This window comes from Mastacembelus armatus, chromosome 20, assembly GCF_900324485.2.
Source record: "Mastacembelus armatus chromosome 20, fMasArm1.2, whole genome shotgun sequence".
In the NCBI taxonomy this organism is placed as follows: domain Eukaryota; kingdom Metazoa; phylum Chordata; class Actinopteri; order Synbranchiformes; family Mastacembelidae; genus Mastacembelus; species Mastacembelus armatus.
The window spans coordinates 6,579,583-6,604,100 of NC_046652.1; the positions used below are offsets into that span (position 1 = coordinate 6,579,583).

Genomic DNA, 24,518 nt, shown 5'->3' on the forward strand with positions numbered 1-24,518 from the left:
AATGAGGAATACATGAATTGACCTCAAAGATGAACCTTTTCTCCCATGCTTTATGTGACGTGTACCACAATTTACAGTATGTCTATAATGTGACAAGCAGCCAATTAATTTCAAACATATTTTATGTTACAGTGAAACCATGGCAACCAGTACAGTTGCATCGCCAGCGTTGAAAAATGAAAATCACACCAGTGAGACATGGGGGTGGCCGTAGGTGTTTGGAAATCAGCATGATACTGAAGAGAATTAGGAGAAAGGCATCACTAACACCAACCTGTCATGGTCCTTTATTAGGGCCAGCCCCGTGAATTAGCACTCCTTTGGCTTCTTTAAAAGCTGGGGTGAAATGTTGTGTCTAGTGAGATTTTTAAAAAGAGTTTAAAAATGCAACCAAACATTCATAGTCTGAAAAAAGAAGTAACTGAAACCCACACTTATGCTGATCCAAGCACTGGTCTCTGTAGTCCACACCTACTGCCTTGGCAAGTAGTAGTGGGCTGATGGACTTTGCTGGAAGAGAGTGTGGAGATGCACTTTTAGATGACAGGAGCAAACAGCTGCCTTTCTATTTTGTGAGCCTGGCAGCCAGGGGAAGGAGAGCCGCAGCAGGAGTGTGCTCGGGTGTTTGGAGCATTTTCTGGGGTTCACGCCACTCTTGCAACGGGACACTGGGCGCGACCGTCGCCAGCAGTCAGTGCTAGCACGGTCACTAGCCAGTCTTACTTTGTTAATCCAATAATCGCTGCAGCTTTTTTGAGCTCTGTCTAATTGTTACCCAGGATACACAACTTTGAAACACTCATTGTGCATGGTACAGTTTTAACATTTTGTTTTTGTTTGTTTTTCTTTTTGTTCTGTTGAAGCTCTTTTGTTCGTTGTTCTCTGAATGTTGGTTACCTACGCTTCTAGTTGAAAATGAAATTTCTCTTAGGATGAGTAAATAAAATAACTTTCCCTTTTATTTAATTTCATTTCTACCTATTGCATTGTAATTTCACATGACACATTCATGAAAGTGCAATACATTTTATTTTTTCAGCTTATAGTATATTTTTCCAAAAGAGGGTGTTCATTCTAAAAACCCTATGTTCCAGACACTTATTTGAATATGTCACTGCAGAGGGTTTCTATTACCAGCTGGCATTGCATTTAAGAAGCCAGTAAGCTCATTTTGAAGTAAATGTCTTATTAAATCAGAAGTCAAGCAATTCTTTGTTACCATTGTTTCAAAATACCATTAACATGCAAAGATGCAGTTCATACAGCTGCTTTGGTGGGCCTGCAGGCCTACATGCTTATGAGACTGGATCTATATGGTCTTGTGGAAAGTGGGAGTTTAAATTATTCAGGTTTAGGCCATGCAAAATGTGGCACCAAGGAGAAGAAGGAGTGATGCCTTTAAATGTCTTTACCTACTGTTTACCTCAGAAAAAGATGAGGAAGGCGGGAAGTGAAATAGATGCCATACTTGTCTTAACTTTGTCATGTGGGGATACTCTGTTGTTATCTGTTGAGTCACTCTTTCAATTTGCTTTGTCATAGCTGTTTGTAGTCTTTGTGGCAAGTATGGCATGAGTTTCTTTGATTTTAAAAGTGGTTATTTATATGGCTGATATTTACAGTCATCACTATGAACGTTAATTATTTATTCATTGTACAACTGATGTGTTTTCGAACAATGATCAATGGAAAAAGGGCTTTGTTTCCTTGCTGCAATTCAGTTTTAAAGTTCCACTTGACTACAGTTTTTTAAATAAAAATATGAGCACTACATTGTATTAGATGTTTACAAATTGTCCACATAACTACAAACAAAATAACCACTGAAGACTATTCAACATCTGTAATAAAGGGTAAAAGCAAACCAAGAAAATAAATGATTAAAAAATCTCATACAGTCAGCTTCACCCTTGTATTATCTATTCATTTATTTATTTTTCATTTGAGCATCGTGAAGACTGGAGTTTCAGATGATTTAACAGAACTGTCTGTTTATGGGATTTTTTTGAAATGCAGCATTGCATGTGGAAGAAATTTATATAGAGATTATTATATAATATTTATAAGAATTTTTACAGAGCACAGTCCAGAATCTGGTATGAGTTGGTATTTTTTAACAATTTGAACACCTGTATTTTGACAATGAATATAATTTGGTAATTTATAATGTAATGCACATATGATATTGTATTACAGGGGGGAAATATTTCTTATTGGTTGTACTATATGTACCACTAGGTGATGTGAAAGGCAGATGAATTTTTCTTTGAATATTTGAGGAAATATTGCACAGCTGCAGGAGACTTTTGAGATCTAAAATGTTCATGTTGCCCCATTGATTTTTGCAAAGTCTTTGGAGATCACTTTATGTGTATAACAATAAATATGTTATGCCTTGTTAAAGTAGATTTTGTTTATTTCTTATATTTTTATACTCTTTATGATCTCATACATTGATTCCTTTTTGATCATTTGTTCACTATCTCAATTTAATGCAAACCTCCCTGTGTAACCCCCAGAATCTCCTTTTCACTGCACCTTCTAATTGATGCTGACACCTGGATGCTGATGTCCAGAGGAGGGACATATAAGTTGGACACGTAGTCATTCTATGAAATGTTCTCATCTTGACCGAGAAAGGTCTTCAACACAACAACATACCTTTGTGTTTAGCTGAACAGTCTATAGCTAGAGCTAGCAGTTCTCTGGCTGGGTGCTATCAGTCTGGATACCGCAGCATATTTAAATAGAGCTTATAAACCATCAACAAAGCAGGTGCCACACACCTAGCTGTCAACAAACAGTGATCACAAAGCAACAGTAGTGCACCAGTTGCAACAACGCAATTTTTAATAAGTAAAAAGGCTACTTTTAATGTGTGGCTTCAGATAGATATTTCACAATTTTTTTGAAAGAGTGTTACTATCAAAAGCAGAAGCTGTGTCATGATTTGTTTACCCTTCAATATCACTCTTTGTTAATGATGCAATAATGTTATATGTGGGGTAATTTGTTAATTTATATGTGGAGAGATTTTACCACCTTAAGAAGGATGTTCAATTCAGAAAGAGCCGAAGAAGAACTGGAGGATTTTTAATTTTTGTTTGTTTTTTTAAGATAGAGTTTAAGATTAAGATACAACAGCTATGCATTTGCCTGGAATCACCAAATACAAGACATTCTGTATTACACAGTATTTATCTAAAATTTGGTCTTAGGATTTCTAAGGTGACATACCTATAATATTGTAAAATTCCCATATACACATATATATATACATATATATATATATATATATATATATATATATATATATATATACATATATACTTTGAGTCTTAAAATGTTTGACAAACCAAAAAAAGTGTACATACAGCATTATATTTTGATAAATAATTTTTACAAGTCCCCTGATAAAGTGAATGTTGTTTGATGTTTCCTTGTACAATAATTTTAAACCTTCTTTTATTTGTTAATATAGCAATAGATAATGTTTGTTATAAGTTGACTATGTTGTGTTTTTATAATTAAAGTTGCAAATGCTCATCTGTTAGTCATTATTAGTCAGCAACCAAGCAAGAATCAGCTGCTCAAACTCAATCTGGCCATCAGTGAACAGTATTCTCTGTAAGAGTGGTGAACTAATCCATGCTAGACATTTGCCATTAGTACAACTAGTTTGCAAACATGTGCCTGGAAGAAATGGCTGCCAGAGAAGGAGCTGCCAGCTCGGCATCAGATTAGTATCCACATTTTCATCAATAAAGATAAGTGCACTGCTGATCTGTGTGTGTGTTGGCAGGGCAGGAGATCCCACAATGGCGGGGGAAAGTGCTTCAAGTGCTGGAGAATGCAGGACGTCCCCTGGCCTAAACTGTGCGGTGAGGGGTGTGTGGCAGTGGAGATCCTCCAGGGACTTAATTGGTGCTACTGAGACTGATGACTCTGTGATGATCTGGCTATTTGACAGAAGGAGCTGGTAGCCAGAGAACATGTCAGCTGCCTCAACTGGTTGGGGTGAATGGATAGAAGAGAGAGGAAAGAACAACAACAATAAACAACAAATAAACACTGTGCCACTTGGTGGGGGCAGTAACTGCACATCAGCAATATACAGCTCCAGGACCGGGGAGAAGGCACACTCACAGAGAGCAAGAGAGAGAGCACAAAGTTAGTGAGATTCAATGGTGGGATATACAAGTGAGAGGGGAGGAGAGGAGAGATTATTAAAGAGCAACATGCTAACGATTAGCAAATGTGATAGAAAACATTTGTCAACTCAATGGAGTGTGATTTATTTTGTGATAAGAGAACTTTTTTCACCATCACAGCCTGATGAGGAAATTAAGGGCAAATGTTTTTAATGTCTAATTAAACCTTTTATCCTGTACCAATGTGACTAACGTATTTCACTCCTGTTGTTTTATGGTCTCTTTTCACATTCGTGATCATTTGGTGCCAAAATCAAAACTCAATGAATTGCACATCATTACTATCACTATAAATCTGGTTCATGAGAGGTCCACCCTGAGTTCTGCAGACCTTCCGTTAACCATTCAAAGCACAGGGGCATTTCTCTCCATGATGCAACTACAACCTGTGTCTTACCTCAGACTTCTACAAATTGTGTGTTACCTAACCTGAACTAGCCCCTATGTGGAGTGTTGTCTTGTGAAAGTGAGTGAATAGCAGGTGGCCTTCAAACTAAGTTTCCCACATGGGAGTCAGTATACCCCATTCTGAGATACTGCTTGAAACAGAACCTCAGGTTACACTCATAACCCAAGTTCTCTGACAGCTTGTAAGAGCAGGTATCACACCTGTCCACCCACCATGTGTGCAGTGAGGATGCAGTAGAGAATGTCCCAGTGATGCAGACTCTGTCCTGTATGTAGGGGGAGGATGTAGGGCTATGTGAGCACAGACAGACTACCTCATAATGAGATGTCTTCAACTGTAACCATGCTGTTTTTTATGTGTCAGTGTTAGTGGTGACATACAGTACGTAAACTATACACCAGGCTCTCTCTCATTAATGAAACATATACACAGTTACATTGGCATAACATCTATAGATGGATTAAAAGCGATTGGCACAAGAACCTTTACTCAACTCTTGAGTATGTTTTGAATTTCAGTCAAGTACTCATTTCAGTGTATCCATCGTATCTCCTAGCAATGATGGCCTCATGATGACCTTTTCATAATGAGATCCAAGGGGAAAAGACCAGGCATGAAATCAAAGTATCTTCGTTGTGGTCTCACATTAGCAGTGGGAGCATAGGCAGTTGCTCCATTTTGTCTCAGATCAGTTTGTACTGTTTCCATTGCTGATCATCCATGGATTAGTATATTGTTACACTAGCAGCAGCACCTGCCAGGAATTAGCAACACCATGTCATGCACTTGTTGTGCCCTCTGCCCTGATGCCAACAGGAACTCACTGCAAAACCTACAGGGAGTTTATTCTACCACATATTTAAGTTGTGGTTGTCTGCAGTAACTCATTCATATATATATGATATTTTTGTTTGTCAGATGTGGATATTTGTCAAGTGCCTACAATTAATGTTTACTTTAAATAGCTTGTTTAAAATTATCAGATGCCATGATTAGTAATATTTTGGATAGTGTACAGGTACTTATAACCCCTATGTGAAGCCGAACTTGTCAGTAATAGTATATAATATCTCTGTTACTATTCTGATATGGCACAGCATGCTGGATAAGATTTGGTTGCAGAAGTAGTCATGGACAAATATAAACCAAAACCTTATAAGAGTATCCTTCCCTCATAGAAGCTATTTAATAAATTCCAGTGACAGCTAAACTTTTGACCAGGATGGAGATTTTAAGTGTATGTAAAATGTATGTAATTAAATATTATATATTTATTTGCCGCATTAGCCCTAATGAAGCAACATGGTAACAGACCAGCACTTGAGCATTGCTAGACATTATCCTGATGAGCTGCATGTAAAAATGTGATTCTCTGAGGAAGATAGGCCAGAACTTTTTTGGTGTTGATGCAACATCACATAAATACAGGACTAGTATTGTTGATACTGTTCATTTTTGCTTATAAAACAGGCTTATGCACTTTCATGCGGGGGAGAGCAGGGTTGTGTAATTATTTCTTTGATGGACACATCATAATGCTAATATATTGCTGAATACATTTTCATGACAATAAAATGAAAATAACAATTACTTAATGATGTCTATGTTAAAAATCAGGACAGATGGGAATAAAGATTTTTAAGCTAATAAAAAAGTTTTTCAACTGTTGTGATGAACTATAATGTATTTAATAATTCATTTAATTATCTTATTAATATAATATATAATGTCATATTTTTCTAATTAAAATGAGATATGGAGCAGGATTTTTTCTTTCTGATGTGACATCTAACTTAATTGTGTGCTAGTTCAAGGGGAGGTTTTGTGGTGTCAGCCCTCATGGGTCGAGGTGTTATGGGCTTCACAGCCTGCAATCTGAGCGTGGGTTAGATCTACTGCTAGACTGAGTGTTCAAACTATTAGATTGGATTAGATGACACTTTATTGAAACTCAGGTGCCAAAGCATAATAACAAGATATGTACAAATATGTGAGAATAAATAGTAAGGTGAGTCAGCAAGATGTCATTGTCAGATGGTGTCAGTCTACATTCAAACATGAATACACAGGTGAACAGCAACAGATTCGGTGACAGCCAGTAGGCATAAAGGATGTGCAGGAGTGCTCCTTCACACACTGCGAGTGTAGCAGCCCGCACCTTAAGGTGCTATCCGGAGCACCCTTAGTGTATATGCTCTTTTATTTGCCTCTCCGCTCTCACCAGCTGATGACCATCCAAAGTTCCCTTTTCCCTCAGCAGCAGTGTCTTTTTTTATCCCTCAAAATTTGTTATTTGTATCAGTAAAGTTTATACATTAAGTGCAAATCTGAGATGGATTTACATTATCATTTTTGTTGATGTTTTTTAAATTATTGAAATAAATACATATGTATTTTATAAAATATTACTTTACCTTTCATTCAGTGAGACACAATTATTTGCCATGGGTTGCTGATGCTCCTCTCCAGTAAAGGTCTGTGAGATTAGAACCATCATGAGAACTGCAGGGAAGGGTGGCAAATGTGACATTACCTTCAAATTCACTGTGACGGGCCTCCTTCTCCTTTCAGACAAGAAATACCCAAAGACATTCCACCCCCCATCTTTCCCTATCATGGCTAAGTTTTCTGACTTGGTTTCATGGATATGCTTTTTGCCCACCATACTATACGCACCTTTAAATAACTTGTTTACCTTTCACAATGAGTAAAAAATGAAAAAGCTTTAAACTGCATAGTTAACATAGTTAATACAGTTAACTACCAACCAGCATATATTGAGTCTGTCTGTGTGTGTTAAGGAAGCTGTGGCCTAAGGACCCAGAGCAGTCTTCCTAAAATAGAGATAAGAGCAGCTGCAACGGAGTGGGTTGTATCAGAGGGACATAAAAGAGGCCGCCATCAGCTGCTTGCTCTGATCATATGCACTAATGGTGTAATAGGGGAATGGAAGGTCAGTAATTGTTTATGGTTATGTATGTGAGTAAGCGTTTGTGTGTAGACTGTGTGTGTGAGTCAACCAACAACAGAAGCAGTCAACAGGCAGGAGGCTACTAGTACTTTCTGGAACAGAAAGTGATAGCATAACTAGACGTCACCTCTGCAGAAGTCACCATTAACAGGTACACTCAGAAGTCTACTCTTAATGTCCCAGCTCAGGTAAATGTGTCAAATATGAACATTAATCAGTTTTTCTACATGAAAGACCACCAGGCAGGATCAAGGCAACATGACGTTATAGACCTGACAATGGCTCTATGTGTTTACCTTTATTTATTAAACTAGACTTTATGAGATATATTGATTCTTTGGTGATTCTAACAAGTTAAATTATCTAGTTTAGAAACAATGGGTCTTTTATATAACCCTGAAAGATTATGCCAATATTCACACAGTTGAATACTTGGTATTTGGTATTTGATCTTAGTGCTGCATTTGATACAGTGGACAATGGAATGTAATTGGAAGGGCTCTATAACTGGATGGTGATTTCTGAAGCCGCTCTAAATCAGGTTCAAGTTGGAGAATTATCTTTCAACTTCTTATTATTAAATTGATCAAGGGCATTGGGCATAACTACATTTCCCAATCACTAATTCCAAATAAGCCTACTGTGCTAGAACCCTCTGAACATCAGGGACTGGTGTCCTGGCTGTCCCATGGAGAAGCAATTTTTAGTTTTCATGCTGCCTATCAGTGTTGCCAGAAAATTTAAGATGGGCCCCAAATGTTGATACATTTAAATCTTGACCTAAAATTTATCCTGAATGACTTATTTAGAGTGTTTTAAGATTTATTTATTTTTTAACATGCATATTATTAAATGCATTATTTACATTAAAGTTTTATTTTTATGTAATCTGTATCCGTTTTTTAAAAATCTATTTCATATTGTAGTTTTATCTTTATGTTTTTCTAAAGCATTTTCAATTGCCCTGTGTATGAATTGTGTTACATGCATTTTTGTAATATAGATAGTGCAGAGTGCAGAGTGCACGGTGTCTGACTCTCATTCTTTTTCACTCCAGATTTATGGGTCTGCAAAATGTCTCTGTCATGCCCAATCAGCACCTGCTGTGGTTCATCACAGCCCTTACGCACAGGCACAAAAGTAAACCTGAAACACAGGCGCCATCTTTAGGGTTAACAGAGCAATATCGTTTCTAAAAAATTAAAATGAAATAATAATATCCTTGTTTCCCTCGTGTAAGATTATTATCTTGTGACACTTAGCGATATGGGGCAGCGGAGGTGTAAGTGTTTATTATGTGGAAAAGCATCTTTTCAGTGGATAATAATATATTTGATAGAATTTAATTACCACAGGTATCTTACTAACACATTTTGTCTGCTTTAGAGTTAGAAGAGAAACACTACGAAACATGAAAGTGGGTTTTAATATTTATGAATCTATCTATATCTGTTTCACAAACAAGTACGAAGTACAGAGACGGGAACAGTTTCTCTCTGCAAATGAATCCTAGGGAAGACATTTATTGCGGACGAATTTTCGTACAAATTGGTTCCGGGTATCAGCAGCTTCGTAGCTGAAACGCCTTCTCCACTTTGTGCTGTACAGTGGTAAGATATGTGGTTTTATAACAGGCTCCTGTGTGTGGGCGGGTCTTGGACTGTTTATTTTGTACTAACGTTACTTACAAGCAGTGAGAAGCTGATTCAATCAGTGATAGCATGTTTTTAGTAAGGCGTTAGCTCGTTAGCCAATAGCAGCTAACTGTGTGAACTGCAAACTCACTTTAAAACAGTGAACGGATTTTACCACCGCCGCTGTTTACTCTATATTGGGGCAGAGGCGGTGCGGCTGGAGGCATTTAACTAGCTATATCCCTTTTAAGATGTGGTGTTTTTATGTCAGTGTTTAGTGTAGCTAAACGTTAGCTACGGTCTCAGTGACCTCGAGGCTAACCCCCTTAACGTCGGGGCTTAATGTTGCAGCCAGGGTCCACACCTGGCGACTGTACTTTGGTTTTTACACGAGTGATGTTGTGTTTGTCTCTGTTCTCTTTCAGGATTCATTTCGAAACAACATGGGTGAGCAAGTTATTGCATTAACAAATTCTCCAGAATAGGGTTGTTGGCTTACAGCTGTTTGAGGTTGTCTGTCTGTGTTGTCTGACAGATGGTGAAGAAAGAACCTACGGGGGATGTGAAGGGCCGGATGCCATGTATGTAAAGCTGATCTCTTCAGATGGCCATGAGTTCATTGTGAAAAGAGAGCATGCCTTGACATCTGGGACTATCAAAGCCATGTTAAGTGGGCCAGGTGAGGATTCAGGCAGATTACTCCAACAGGAAACAGTTTTCTTCTCATTCACTTTGAAATGCACATACCTCTGCATATGGCTTGTAAAGGGTATTAGGCCCTATTTTAGCTGGAATGATTATAATTATAATCCATTGGGAGTATCTTTTTTTTTTTTTATAAATCCTTTGCAGATGCAGTCGTTTTCTTTGATTATTTACTACATCCAGTTTCTGTAACCAATGTTATCTATTAACAAGTATTATGTAGTGAGATGTAATGTATTTATACTCACTGGGTATTACTAATTGACTACATTTGGCATAAGTATGTACCCTAACAGCTGATTGGTAGTTAGTGATTATAAATGGATGGGAAGTAATTTCCTATCATTTTTAAACATCATGACCTGATGAAGATCCAATCTGGATCAAAATGTTGTCATATTTAAATTTTGGCCTTGTCTGAGTGTGCAGGTTGTTTATAGCTTTCTCAGAAATACCAAAAGGTTACTTTTCACACAACTGTATGTTCACCATGTTAAGCATCTTGCAGAATTAATCTGTTTCATATCTACTTCCTAGATAGGATATTCAAACATATGTCAAGTTGTATGATTTCTGCTTGTGACACACACAATAACCCTTCATCTGCAGGGCAATTCGCTGAGAATGAAACCAATGAAGTGAACTTCAGGGAGATTCCTTCTCATGTCCTGTCCAAAGTCTGCATGTATTTCACCTACAAGGTCCGTTACACCAACAGCTCCACAGAAATACCAGAATTTCCCATCGCTCCAGAGATTGCGCTGGAACTGCTTATGGCTGCAAATTTTTTGGATTGCTAAAGTTACAAAAGTTATGTAGAAGCTTGAAACCTGTTTTGCCTAGTTTTAATATTTAAATTGTTTTGCCATTTTCTTCATATGAAAAATATCTGCATGAGAAGTTTTTTTTGTTTTTCTTCCAGCACTTGGCTTTGTTGTAATTTTATTAGAAGTAAGGGAAATCATTTTAATATAATCAATATATGTATCACACTGAATCCCTTTGCCAAGAATGTGATTAATGTAAACACTTACCCCAGAAAGTTTTCCTCACCTCTTCATCTTAATAAAAACTTATTTGGTGAGTGCTTTGTTGCCAATTGCTACCTTGTTCCATATTAAGTAGATATTTTTCTTACCACTTTAAAAATTGTTTGTATACTTTGTATCTTTTGGTCTGTCTCAAGATATTACAAAGTCTTTCAAAGGCCAGAAAGAGGCAAATACATATAGAGTAAAATATGTTGACCGTTGGACATAATAGAGATGGGATATAGATCACTTTATATTCACCTGCAGTATTAGTGATATCTAGAAAATAAGATGGTTTACATTTGTTGTTTTGAATTGAATTATGTGTTGAAGTTGCAGTAATCTTACACCTCCAGTATGGTCTAAGTTTGTTTCAGATTTTCAGAAACTGAGTGTTTGACAATAATGTACACCATCAGTCAAAAGTTTAGACATTCTCAGTTCATTGGGAAAGTATGTCCAAACTTTTGACTAGTCTAAATATGCTGTAAACCCATGGGCACTTAAATATTTAGGACTAATGATGTGATACATGTTATATTAAACCAAAGTATTATGACATGATATTCAAGTTTGCCCTTTTATGATTGAATCTAGTGAAAAAGGCCTTATGATCAGTCAATGTAGGCAAAATGACAAAGACAAGTTCATCATATGATCTTATAACTGACTAAATGTTTCTAGTTAAACATACATCTACACTTTTTAATGTGGTTACGTGTTACTGCATGATGTACCACAATTAAATAAATTTAGAGTTTCTTTGAGTTATCTGTCAAACATATCAACTATATAAAGTGGGAGCTCATATTGCATATGTGCTTTAATAGGCAAAAGAAATGAATAGGTGAATACCACCAAGGCTCCTGCTAATCCTTCTATTGCAGCTAGTACAGGATTAAAGAAAATAATTTCCTACATAAATGTTATTAAAAAGGATGGCACAGCACTGTGGTGGTTGTAACTGTCTCACATTAAGAAGGCTCTGTGTTCAGTGCCTGCGTTTTCTCTGGGTCTTGGTTTCCTCCCTCAGTCCAAACACATGTAGTTTGGGTGAGACTAATTGGCTGCTCTAAAATTGCTTGTGAGTGTTTATCTGTCTGCGTGTCAGTTCTGCAACAGCCTAGTGACCTGTCCAGGGTGTACCCTGCATCTCGCAAAATGTCAGCTGGGATTGACTCGAGACCCCTGACCATGGCTGTTCCAGGGTAAGTGGCAGATTATGGATGGGTGTCATTAAAGATGTACTGATAAAGGACAGGATGGATTTATAATCCACTGAAATTTCAAATTGCATAAGGTTGTTAACCAATGTATGTAAGAACTATCCTTGTGTTAAATAACTATGGATGAATGCATACCTCCTTGAGTAGAAGCCATCTATAATGTTTATGTGGCCAAAGTTGGTTTGAACAACAGATATAACTTCACAATAGACATAATATATGCATATATATTATGTGTTTTCTGTTAAAGATCATAAATAGTTAAGAAAAAATAGTCGGATTGATTTCATCTTTCAAACAGGACGTCTCCACTCACGTGACTTCTGACGTACAGTCCTCCCCTCTCATCCACTCTGCGCTGATGTAGGTTTTCTATGGAGCCCCAGAGTGTTCAAAATTAAATAAATAAATAGGACATCATCAAATGACTAATTATATGAATAAAAATACACATTTAAATAAATATACACAATTTTATAACATGACCATGAAATTGTAAAATAACGCAGCATATCTTTAAAGTTTATTCTAAAACTCCTTTTTAAAAATTCCAACAGGTTTCATTTCAAAATGTCGTTTTTCCAGTGAAGTCTTTTATTTCACACTGCCATTTCCCCCAGTGTCCTTTTTATTTCAAAATGCCCTTTTTCAGCAGAATGATTTTGCCTGTCAATCAAGGTCGGGGTGGGGCCAGTTATGTGATTGGCTGCTCGTTCAGTATCGATTACTATTCCTTGTTACCTGCACCTCTTTGACCTTACAATTATAATGCTACATGCTAGCTAGCTAACAAATGAGAGTGATGATAGACTGGAGTGGTGTTCGTGAATTTATCAGGAGATACTGTACTGACACAGACATTATTTTAGAAATGCTTGGCATAACAGGTGCTCTTCATTATTTTAGCATCAACAAAGAAATGATAAAAACTTTAAGAGTAATAGAGCACTGTGTCCATGTTGAATCTGCCCAGGAGCAGCTGTCTTCCAGTGTTCTGATCCAACTTGAGGCATCTTAACTGGTCAAAATGTCATTGCAGATATCTTAAATTACAGTTTTGACTAGTTATAAATACATTACAGGTATCTTAAATGTGAATCCTGTCCACCTATTTGATGTTAAACGGTTAATAAGGTCAGTAAATGTAATACACTATTCAAATCCGCTCAGATCAAACAGTTTAACATGCCAGAACAAACAAAACACCAATTGTGGTTTAAAGACAAATATAACTTTAAGAGGTGACATTTACCGAGTTTATAGACCTTTTCATGGCCAAAACAATCATAATTTCTCTACCTGTATCCTCCACTGTCCACTCAACAAAAATGTCTCATTTGAAGCATAGATTTGCTCAGTAACATAAATTATCTTTGTGATGAAGACATACAGTACATAGATACACAAATACTCTAACTTCAACATGAAGCACAGTCACTGACACACTATCACAAGTTAATCTGGTGTCAAGCTTTGACACAGCATCTCCACACCTCGTCCAAGCAATATGACATGTTAAACTGTAACATTAACTTGTTTGTTTGAACAGTTCAAATCCACTTTACATGAGAATAATCGCTAATGATGTATGAAACAAATGTTTAGACTGACAAGAACTTTTTTTAATCTAGGTGAGCAGTGATTTGAGCAGGTATCAGCACAGTCACCTCTGACCTGTGGCCTCCCTAACCACAGCCTCACACACCCCAGTGTCACCAGTTAACATGCCTCAAGTTAAGCCAGAACACCGCCATGCCATCCGTTTTTCCATCTGGCCCATTTTGGTTTTGTTTCCAGAGGTGCACCTGTTATTTGAGTAGCATACTACCACCTATTATACTGCCATATCCACTACACCCTACACCACCAGGCCTAAATCGACGCTATCAATGTGCTGTTGCTTAGGTCTGAAACAAATGAGCAGCAAACCACATAACTGGCCCCGCCCTCCTGGCCTTGATTGACAGACAAAGTCATTCAGCTGAAAAAAGGCATTGTGAAATAAAAGGGAACATTGGAAAAATGACATTTTGAAATTAAAAACTGTATGAATTTAAAAAGGAGTTTTGTAATTATTGTGACAAGAAGCAGAATGAAATATTTCATAATAATGAGCTGAATTTTAAAAATGTGTTGCATTATTTTACAATTTAATGGGCATATTATAAAGCCGTTAATATTCATTTAAATAATGTGTATTTTTATTCAAATAATTAGTAATTTCTTAACGTCCTATTTATTTACTTAATTTTGAACACTCTGGGGCTCCATAGTTTCCATTATGGCGTCGATGCAGGTAGGAGTATTTTTGACAGCGATCTCTTATTTCTAATTTACCGGGTCGCCGCTGCTGTGTTTCTGGTAGTTTATTCGCCACTAAATTTACGCCATGTGTTTACTTGAAGTAGCGATGACATTACAGTAAGAATGGGTGGATTTAACCCTGAACTGTTTAGCTCCACCGTTTGCTCTTTGCTAGCAACACAACTAGCCTAACATCACCAAGTCAAGGCTTCCTGGAAACCAGCTTCCTCTGACCTTTTACTGATGCCTGGCGATGTCATTATTTGGCTCAGGGATGATAATTGAAGGGATGTGATGTTATGTTCTAAGTTTCATTGTGTTTTTTTAAAAAAAAATCATTTTATTTCAGCTGAGCACTGTTTGGCGTTGAGGGTGACTAACGTTAGCTAACGAGACGGGTACGCAGATTGAGCCTGTTCATTTATCTTGAGCTTAACAGGTGAATCTCTTTACAACCTGTGTCCAAAACGAGATGAGCTTTGACACGATTTATGTAAAAAGCCAACTTCAAAAATGAATCTACTGTTAAAGGGCGTTTGCTAACTATCAAGTAGAAATCGTTTGAGATCTTGTAACGTTGGCAACGAGGATCACAGCAGTGAAGGGGAGTAGCTTTAATCCATCTACACTTTGGCGTAATACTATAAATCATTTCATCCAAGTAGTGATGTTTTACTGTAATTTGGTTATGAATCGCACAATAAAAGGAAGAAAGATGTTAAATCTCCTGTAACTCGGACGTTTATTTATTATGATTTGTGTTTGTGACATTATGCTACTCTTATTTTAGTAAAGTGGAGTGTGATAGTAACCTAAACACATTGTCCCCCAACAGAAAAGGCTACAGAAGGAATTATTAGCCCTGCAAAATGATCCACCCCCAGGAATGACGCTCAACGAAAAAAGTGTACAGAATACCATTACACAGTAAGTTGTTGTTACTATCACTTATCCCTTCAGTAGTCATAGAGGAAGGTTTGCATCAGTAACATGTGACTACTTGTGGCAGAGGTAGGTCACTATTGCAGCAATACTGGTATGAGACACAAGGTGTGACTGGTGAGGAAGAAATGGGGTCATTCCAGTGACTGGCAGCTTTGGCCCCGCGGTAGATTCTCCCTCATCCTTATAAAAGATTGAGCAGTGGTATGCAGGAGCTGGGTTTGGTTAGCAAAGGGAACAGGCCCCTTAGCTGATCTTTCTCTCTGGGTGTCTTGGTTTGCTCTTAAGTGACCAGTTGTGTTAATTAGGCAGTAAGGATGACACCAGATTTTTGGCTGTCATTCAGATTTTTTTCTGGTGTTGGATAACAACTTTGAAAAGTGGTAACTTATCTTGTTCAGAATGTCTTCCAACTAATTGCTAGATTCCCTGGTGCTTTAAATAGGCAAAGCAAGTTACAGTGCTTGTAATTTAATAACATCTAGTCTGTTAAGATTAAATGAATGTTTGTTTTGCATTCTGGACAAGTCTCCCAACCTGTTCTGCTGGCTTGTTAACTGTGCATCTCAAATTTGAAATGCTATGTATGGGTGTGCCCTTTTGTTCTAAGTCTGTTGTTAAGGTCTGTTCTGTCATTGTGACTGACAGTAGTGGGGATATGACCTTACTTATCACACAGGTCCTAATGGAGAAAGACAAACAGTACATACTCTGTTCCTGTTTGGGATTTTACCTATCTTTATCTAAGCATGAAAAGAAAACTCAGTAATAACACTGCAGTGTGTGTGAGTGGTAAGTTGACCATGTGCTTTTAGTTTTATAGTCATATAGTCCACTCTCTCACCTGAAACTGCTCGGTTGATAATGATATAGCTGTTGACTTTATGCTGATGGAGTAGCTTTGTGATAAAATGAAAATAAAGGGAGTGACTGAAAACCAACTCCTGCTTTAAATCACTGTCAAATCACTCATATGTATACTAGGTTTGTTGTTTGCATTTCTCCCACTTTCAATAATTTGTTATTTGAGTTGCTTGGATGATATTATCACCAGGCTTGTACTCCTTGTAGTCCATGCCTGTGTTCAGCGTGGGTTGCATCAGGCACAGCTCAGCATCATGTTCAGCCATACTGCGTCTGGCATTCTGTGAGTAGTTTTAAACAAGGCTGACCTTTTATGCCTAAATGGTCATATGCTCCAGGGTAGATTTAAGAGACATGAGACTATAACCTCAAACAATAGCCACAGGTCATCATGGTGTCCTGTCTGCAGTGCTTGCCTGAACGAAATTAGGCCAGAGATTGTGATGCTGCCACCACTGTTCCAGGGTTTTCTTTTATTCTGAGGTTTCCCCATAAAGGTTTTCCTCTGAATTAAGATATTTGATTTGTCCGTTAAATTACATCTATCTTTATGGGTTGTGGCCATGTTGAGAAAGTAGACTGTCCGCCATAGCAGAGCCCAGGATCAAAGCTGTATATTTGCAATCATTTGCCATTCTTAACAAGGCATTGAATCCCTCTAGGCAGGCTACAGAAGTGAAATATATTTTGTCCACTGGATCGATAGAGTATTATATTATGTATTATATTATTACTAAACCACTGTCATAACCCAGATGAATATTGAATGTCACTGGAATGAGTCAGACTAAAAGCTTTTGATTACACACTTACTGCTGCATTGGTAGTTTACATAATGTATGATTCCCTTTTAATGACAATCATATGTGAACCATGCAAGTCATTCTGCAACAATACAGAATGTAAAGCATGTAATCAATTATTAAGACTATAGACAAATACAAAGACACATTGTTCATTAATAGATAAGACCATTTGTCTGCAAAAAGCATCATGGCAATTCATTCAGTTGCTGGTGAGATATGTCAGGCAGACAGATATTACCCTACTTGTTCATGTTAGGACAGTTATGATATAGTAATTGTATTAAAGACAGTGTTAACCTGATATCATGACTTGACAAGAGGAATTTAATAACCTGTTATTGTATCCTATATAAAGTATGTTATCAGTGTAATTTTTACTTTGTTTGAAATGTTTAACATATTTAAATTTCGTGTTATCTCTTTAGGTGGATTGTAGACATGGAGGGAGCACCTGGCACACTATATGAAGGAGAGAAATTTCAGCTGCTTTTCAAATTTAGTAGTCGATACCCTTTCGATTCACCTCAGGTATGTAGAAGCTACATGGTGTATGTGGTTAAAAGTAAGGCATTGTGAAAACTTGGTTCCGTTCAGATACGGGTACAGAGGTCCCACTGAAGATGTGTTTGAAAAGATTAGTTTAATTCAGCAATCTTGCTTCACTCATCAGAACCCTGCCCAGCTAAAAATAAAGAATGAGGCAGTCTAGAGAAAATCACATAAACTTAGCTGTTGTCTTCTCAAATCGAAAGTGCCCATTGTCAGAAAGGTCCTCTTACAAACTTCAGTCTAAACGGCTCTAGTGCATGTAATGTGTGGAGAAAGTTCTGAATTGCTCAAATGTATAGTTCTCAGAGCATTATTTTGAGAGACCCCCTACCCTGTGAATGCTGGTTATTAATGTCTGTACAGCTCCTATCATAGAGGTCCACGTGTACTTATTTCTGCAGATTTGCTACAAAACATGACATATTTATTTTGTTAACTATGAAACAGATGAAACTGGAAAATGCCTCTTCCACTATCAACATATTTTTGTTTGCAGTTTTTCAACATAATGTCATTTGTTGTCATTTTAAGTTTACATATCAAGACAGAGACAAACAAAAAGCAGAGTTGGATTCAAACATTAAACACTAACTGTAATACAAAACTGAGATAGTAAAGCATGACCTGTCTGGTCAAAGCTTTGTTAAAACCACAGTGTGTGAGAGACATTTCACTTAATAGTTTATCTTTTTGCAAGCAAGTAGCTTTTGGAAGAAGAGGATCAGGGCCACTATCAAAATGTGTTCTGATGTTTTTCTAAGTATTCTGAGAACAAAGACCATACTTTCACCTGTCTTAATGGTTGGTGTATAGTCTTGGCTTTACTCTCTGCTCCTATGTGTAACAGCCATTTTATCACCCTGCTTCCAGCCCTATGATGTGCAGAATACACTCTCCTGTGAGGCCCTATCTAAAGCTAAACTGCCTCAACACCACTGTTACTCTTCCCTGCCCTTTTTACTATTTTTACATTTTACATTTTTTTCATCACACTTCCTGTATCTTGCATACCTTTATAATCCTGTGATGCCTTTTATAGAAAATTATGTCTCCTTTTTTAAAAAATAAAACATACCTTATCTTCTGTTTTCTCTTCCCCTCTCTCACCTCATCCCAATCCCTTTTGTCCTAATCCCATAAGCTTATGCTGCTATAGAGGGTTAAGCCTGACCTTATATAGCAAGTCTCATTATCTTTTACCATTAATGGGGGAAAAAAACTCAACTTTTTCCCTGCAAGTACTCCCCAAATACCACCTGTATATGCTTCTTATACTTGTTCTGTGAATTATTTCAATAGCCACTGTTTTTCACTGTTCCAGGTAATGTTTACAGGAGAAAATATACCTGTCCACCCTCATGTGTATAGCAACGGTCACATCTGTCTGTCTATTCTAACGGAAGATTGGTCGCCAGCCCTCTCAGTGCAATCAGTTTGTCTTAGCATTATCAGCATGTTGTCCAGCTGCAAAGAAAAGGTAGGGAACCTGTACTGATGCCTTGGGTAACAAATGTAGTTAATTATGTAAACTGTGCTAATTAAATATTAAATCTAAATGCTTTTTTCTTTTTCTGCAGAGACGACCACCTGATAACTCCTTTTATGTAAGAACGTGTAACAAAAATCCAAAGAAGACAAAATGGTGGTATCATGGTCAGTATTGTTCTGTAATTTTCTTCCTTTTTTGACTGGGGAACAAAAGTAAAGGCAGTTGGGAGTTATTCTAACAGTATGCAATTATTTTTGCTTGCTTTCACAGATGATACATGCTAATGTACAAACTTTGTAATAATCATAGAAGGAAGAAGGCCTACTGACCTATGTGAAGCACTTTTTAATCATTCAGTCTTTGAACTCTGACCTTTGACTGGAACAATGGACAACATGCGCTGGAGGCTCTTAACTGCATTTCCCCAGTGGGCAGTTGGATGCACATTTTAGTCGGTTGTAACATAGAAAGTAAAAAAAAAAAAAAAAACTAAAAAAAAAAAGTTTAAATGCACCCAAGAAGCAAAAAGGTAGTCATGCAGAGAGCAAGGAAGGTGGATTTGTAGTGAGATAATTAAAATTCTTGTTTAAGATTATTGTTTTTGCTTGTGTTTGGGTCTTCACGTTAAGGTCCTTGTGTTGTGCAATAATAACTGATGGACGCATGTTTGGGCCTGCAAAGAGAAATCCAAATCAAATTGTTGTCTGGATGGGATCTGACTGTCATTACCCCAAGAAAATGCGTCATCTGTTTGTTTTTATATTATTATATGCACTGTGAAAATATCTAGTTTAAAAAATGACTATTAGTATATTTACCCCAACTTTCAGTTGTACTGCAGGTACTGCTATTTATCAGGTTAAAATGTTTTAGTTTGCAACCACTGAATCAAGTGCATACACAGTTACCTTATTCATCTTCCAGCTTGAGACTTGGTTGCAGTTCTTCCTGCTGTGTCACAAGAATGTTGGTACATATGAGAAAAAAACCTATAAAGATAAATCTCCTAGACATCTGATGACCTCAGTGTGCACACCTCTCTTATGTTGGGCAGAACCTCTAAAGTGTTCATTAGAGCAGACAGGAAGATGTGCAGCAATGTCTCTTCCATTTAAAGAATGTCTGTATGAGAACATTGTTGCATGGTCCTTTTTTTTTTTTTTATTTGTGTGTGACTTTTTTTTTTAAACTCATGCTTTAATCTTCTGAAATGTTTGATTTGAAATATCTTGAATTCCTTTTGTACTGTTTTTTTTTCAACTAGCTGATGCTTTGAAAAGGGGGGGATTTTGATGGGTCAGTGTGTATTTTGCTTTTTTTGTATTTGTTATTTAATTTAAACTTGCTTTTGATCAGCAGAATAGTAGTCAGTGATGAAAAGGTATGTATTTCTAGGAGACAAGGCTTTTGTGAGTCCCCCAGGTCAGAGTTTTGGCTCAGGTACTTTTTCAACAAAGATATCACCTCTAAAAGAATACCTATCAGATATTTTGAATTTAACTATATTTTCACCAAAAGAGACTGTTATGTTGTAAACTTATAACATGTCTGAAACTGTTGTATATAAATTGTTAAATGATGTGAAAGAAATGAGCAGAGGATGCATTTACAGCAGAATATTAATAGGAGTGCATTGTTTCATTGGGAGGTAACCTGCATCTTTTGCTAATTAAGAGGTGTACAGTCAACAACAAACACTACTCTTGGTAAAAAAAAAAATAAGTTTAGTAGTTTTACAGTGGGGGTGCATGCACTTTTAAACCCTGCATTTTCTTATTGGCATCAGGCATTGTGACACCTTTTAGTCTTTTCATAACTTAGATAATGATTAATAGGATGGATACCGCAAACCGCAGCTCCAGAGGTTGTATGGCTCGTTTCAGACTGTAATCAGTCCATTCCTAAAGAAATATTTATCGCCATCCAGTCAGATACTTTTCTGTCCTTTTCCATCTTGGGTTGTTTGCATTGCTTTTGCTTTTTCCAGGGTCTGGTTGAGTTTCTTGAGTCAACTTGAATGTCATGATTCTCTATCCTGTAGATGAGATTACCACAGCACCCCACTATCTCAAAACTATGTTGATAACTTATAAACATCTATCTAACCACTAATTTTTAGCTCCTTTATGATGGTCTTGTCTGTTGTCACTGTGGTGTGAGAGAAAAACAGTAGGACTGAAATGATTGTTGAGATACAGTCACAGTGTGTGACAAAGGTTTGGATGATGTGATTTTTTTCACCCCCCCCCATTATTTTTTCCTTTTTAATGTGATTTGAACTAAGTTTGCAGGTTGTTGAGTGATCAACACTAATGAGGGTGTGTTATTTATATTTGAAACTTCTGGGATTCTGGGATGTGCAAGCTCCATGTAACAGGTGCCTGTTCATTTTCATAATCAATAAAATTAAAGATTCACTTTTATTTTCCTTGGCTTACTTGTTCAAATGTGAAGTCCCTCTGTCATCTTCTTACTTGAAGTCCTGTATGGATTCTTTGATGGCAATAAAATACAGTGTCACTTTAAGGTGCATATAAAAACTATGACTCCCAGCTTCAGAATGAAAATGCATGTCTGATGGTGACCCAGTAGGTAAACTTGGGTTTTATTCAGATATTTTAAAAGATCATGGTTAAAATGTGTCTATAAGATCTAAAATATACATGTATTTTTCTTTTTTCCAGAGTTGTGATGTTTGCCAAACACCGAAAGGATGTGAAGATGCTTCAGTGCATCACACTGAATCTTTGAATTTGAACATTTTTCAGATGCACTCAACTTGCAGTACTGTGCAAACGTTTTAGGCATTAAACACTGTGGTTTTCATTTACTAAATGCAGTAAAGGGAACCAAACCTAAATCTAATCAGTATTGGGACTTGGAGAAGCTGCTGCAGTTCTTCTGTGGATTCAGACTGTCCCAGTATTTCTGTCTCTTCATAGGATTCCAGACTGACTCCCCACTGCCCAGATCACACCTCTGTGGGGGTCAGACCGTCTGCTGCAGGACTCTTGTTTCTTCTTGCCTCTGAAAATAGTTCTGAACTCTTCATGAACTCTAGTGGGTTCTGTATGGGCTTGTTGTCTTGCACAATGAACCTGGAATCAATCAGACACCTGATGATGTTGTGTGATAAGAATTTAAAACATCTAAAATCCCTAAACCCTTTGCACAGTACTGTATGATCCAGACAACATGCATCTTCTTAATTGTATTCTCTATATGTATATATGCACATACAGCACACAACATATTGAGAAAGTATCAGTACAATTACAGAAGAACAACCCATGAACTACAAGAAGAAAATGTGGTTCAGTGGCACCATCTATTGGCAGAGCTGCAAACTTGTAGGCCTACAAGAAATCCCTCTGATCCCCCAGATTCTGGAGTAAAATGTTCCCCCTCTAATTTAGGTTGGTCCCCTCCAGCTATAGAGTCCCAGAGTCTGTCTGTCTGAACTCCACCTATTATTACAGAGGAGAAATATCACTGCCTGTTCAATCAGCCTTGTCAAACAGAATGAAGACTGTGACCAAGAGTCACCTGCCCTGTCGAAGTGCCCTTGAGCAAAGGCACAACTTAATTAGACCTGGTCCCAGCAGCAGAGGGCTGTACAATGGCAGTCCAACTTTAAAGTAATTAGCTAAGCTCAACAAAAGAAAAAGGAAAAGGTCAGATTCTCAATTTTTTCAACTTTAAAAAATATTCTGAATTAGTTTTGCTGGTCATGTCTATGTTACTGAAACATTTCTTATCTTGGCTCTGAATGTATTTATTTGCTATGAGACAGTTTCAATATCACTGTTAAACAGTGTGACGTTTTAGTGCCAAGTATTAAGTAAGTTTATTCACTCTGATCCATCTGCAAAATAAATGCATTGGTAGCAAAGACTGAGTTTGTTTCTAAATCAAACTTTTAAAAAATGTAGGCTCTGCGAAGCCAAACCAGGACTAAACCATTCTCAATCCATGCGGGGGTGGATGATTCAGACAAGCTTTACCTCAATATTTAATGATGTTAAGTTGGCGATATACAATATTTAACACTGACCAAATAAACAAAATACCAACTTTAGGCATTCAATATGAAAGTGATAAGTCATCTGCTTTAAATTGGCATATTTCCATTTTTACCCAGATGAGGTAAATGGTCTGTTCCCTCTTCCATCCAGTTCTCTTTAGTGTTTGCCGATGTTGGAGGTGTAACTGGGGTCTGGCCCTGGACAAAGGTAATAAAAACCCTAAAATATTTGTCCCTTTGTTGTAGGGTCGTATCTGGATGGTTCATCATGCTGTTGCCACATGTATATCACGTTGGGTGCACTGAAAATCTCCAGGTTTTCGTGGAGTACTGGGCGGTAGGGGATGCTAGCAAGAAGGGGTGCTCGGCCGATCAGCCATGATGAGCTTTAACCGGCTAAACCAGCGTAACTACAGCTGGGTACAGAGTGTATATTCATCACGAGAAACAACAGTGGCATATTCACCATAGCATGTATGTTTCCCACTTCTGTTGGAGTGTTTTTTTAGGAGCTGACATGTGCAGGAACTGCTGTTTTCTCGTTGGTAACGTTAGCTTCCTGCTAAGCTGGACCCAGTCGAGGCTTTCGTGTAAGTTAGGTTCAGGGGTTGCAGACAGCCCCAGTGTAAGCCCACCTCCATATTCGGGCTTCTGCCTGGCATTGTGTTCGTGCATGTTACTGTCAGAGAGCAAAACATAAGATCGACATGTACGGTGACCCGAGGACCTCTGGGCAGGCACGATACACCGCACATAGAAGTTAGCAGGTAGATACCAGAAAGCAGTTTAGATACATGCTTTGGATTAGTCAGGGGTGCACTTCATAGTGAAAGAAAAACAACAAAAATGCATTTTATTTAACTGAACTAGTCGACCTAAGTTGTTTTACGGATGTGCCACTGCTCAGCTATATACAACAGCTCAAGCATGGCTAGAGACAGTGTGCACTGGTAACACCTGTAATGGGATTTCAAGCTGTAGAGTCCTGACACGGACTACACTGATATCTGAAACTTTTCTTCACTTGCCCTGTTAAGTACATAGGTGATCTTGTCTATAACCTGAAGGCCAGGTTCAGGTAATAACCCTACAGGTGTTCAGTTCTGTGGGTGACCCTTTGCTCTGCCCTCTGTGGGGATTTAAATTTAAATTAATTTCCTCTCTAATATCAACACATATTTATGTGACCCACATATGGAGCCATCTTGGCAGGATGTTGTGATGTGATTTTTCTTATCTAATTTGGTTTTTACGTGAAGATTTTAATCAGCCTTCATATTGGACTGGTGAAAAACACATGATTGTGTATCCCGTTCCTGAAGTGTAACGGTATTGTGAATTGCATTCAACAAA

General features: G+C 37.5%; 4 protein-coding genes across 8 annotated transcripts in view; all 4 read left to right on the forward strand.

Annotated features, from left to right (window-relative positions):
* jph1a (junctophilin 1a) overlaps positions 1-2,406 on the forward strand; it is a 29,463-nt gene extending 27,057 nt beyond the window's left edge. For both annotated transcript variants that reach the window (XM_026292563.1, XM_026292564.1), the window contains exon 7: positions 133-2,406. The gene's annotated coding sequence lies outside the window, so the exon portion shown is untranslated. The remainder of the gene's footprint in view (positions 1-132) is intronic.
* Positions 2,407-7,545: 5,139 nt separating this feature from the next.
* eloca (elongin C paralog a) lies at positions 7,546-11,525 on the forward strand. 2 transcript variants are annotated; one of them, XM_026292567.1, is made up of 4 exons: positions 7,546-7,742; positions 9,651-9,672; positions 9,761-9,904; positions 10,540-11,525. In XM_026292567.1, the coding sequence occupies exons 2-4, from the start codon at positions 9,669-9,671 to the stop codon at positions 10,728-10,730; spliced, it is 339 nt and encodes a 112-aa protein (XP_026148352.1). In that variant the 5' UTR covers positions 7,546-7,742; positions 9,651-9,668; the 3' UTR covers positions 10,731-11,525. The 2 variants fall into 2 exon arrangements, with proteins under 2 accessions (XP_026148352.1, XP_026148351.1); XM_026292566.1 differs by lacking the exon at positions 7,546-7,742 and adding an exon at positions 9,075-9,201.
* Positions 11,526-12,123: 598 nt separating this feature from the next.
* ube2wb (ubiquitin conjugating enzyme E2 Wb) lies at positions 12,124-21,564 on the forward strand. Of its 2 annotated transcripts, none has more exons than XM_026292655.1 (6): positions 12,124-12,169; positions 15,327-15,418; positions 17,529-17,631; positions 18,974-19,129; positions 19,230-19,305; positions 19,412-21,564. In XM_026292655.1, exons 2-6 carry the CDS (start codon positions 15,378-15,380, stop codon positions 19,423-19,425), a joined length of 390 nt encoding a protein of 129 aa, XP_026148440.1. In that variant the 5' UTR covers positions 12,124-12,169; positions 15,327-15,377; the 3' UTR covers positions 19,426-21,564. The 2 variants fall into 2 exon arrangements, with proteins under 2 accessions (XP_026148440.1, XP_026148441.1); XM_026292656.1 differs by lacking the exon at positions 12,124-12,169 and adding an exon at positions 14,466-14,483.
* Positions 21,565-23,300: 1,736 nt separating this feature from the next.
* Positions 23,301-24,518, forward strand: part of stau2 (staufen double-stranded RNA binding protein 2) — an 85,052-nt gene continuing 83,834 nt past the window's right edge. For both annotated transcript variants that reach the window (XR_003294728.1, XM_026291945.1), the window contains exon 1: positions 23,301-23,373. The gene's annotated coding sequence lies outside the window, so the exon portion shown is untranslated. The remainder of the gene's footprint in view (positions 23,374-24,518) is intronic.

What these genes read in the sequence shown, in the direction of transcription:
- eloca (XM_026292567.1), top strand. An exon ending in AGCCATGTTAAGTGGGCCAG is followed by an intron (nt 9,905 to 10,539) that starts GTGAGGATTCAG and finishes CTTCATCTGCAG; the next exon opens with GGCAATTCGCTGAGAATGAA.
- ube2wb (XM_026292656.1), top strand. An exon ending in GTACAGAATACCATTACACA is followed by an intron (nt 15,419 to 17,528) that starts GTAAGTTGTTGT and finishes TTATCTCTTTAG; the next exon opens with GTGGATTGTAGACATGGAGG. An exon ending in TGTCCAGCTGCAAAGAAAAG is followed by an intron (nt 19,130 to 19,229) that starts GTAGGGAACCTG and finishes CTTTTTCTGCAG; the next exon opens with AGACGACCACCTGATAACTC.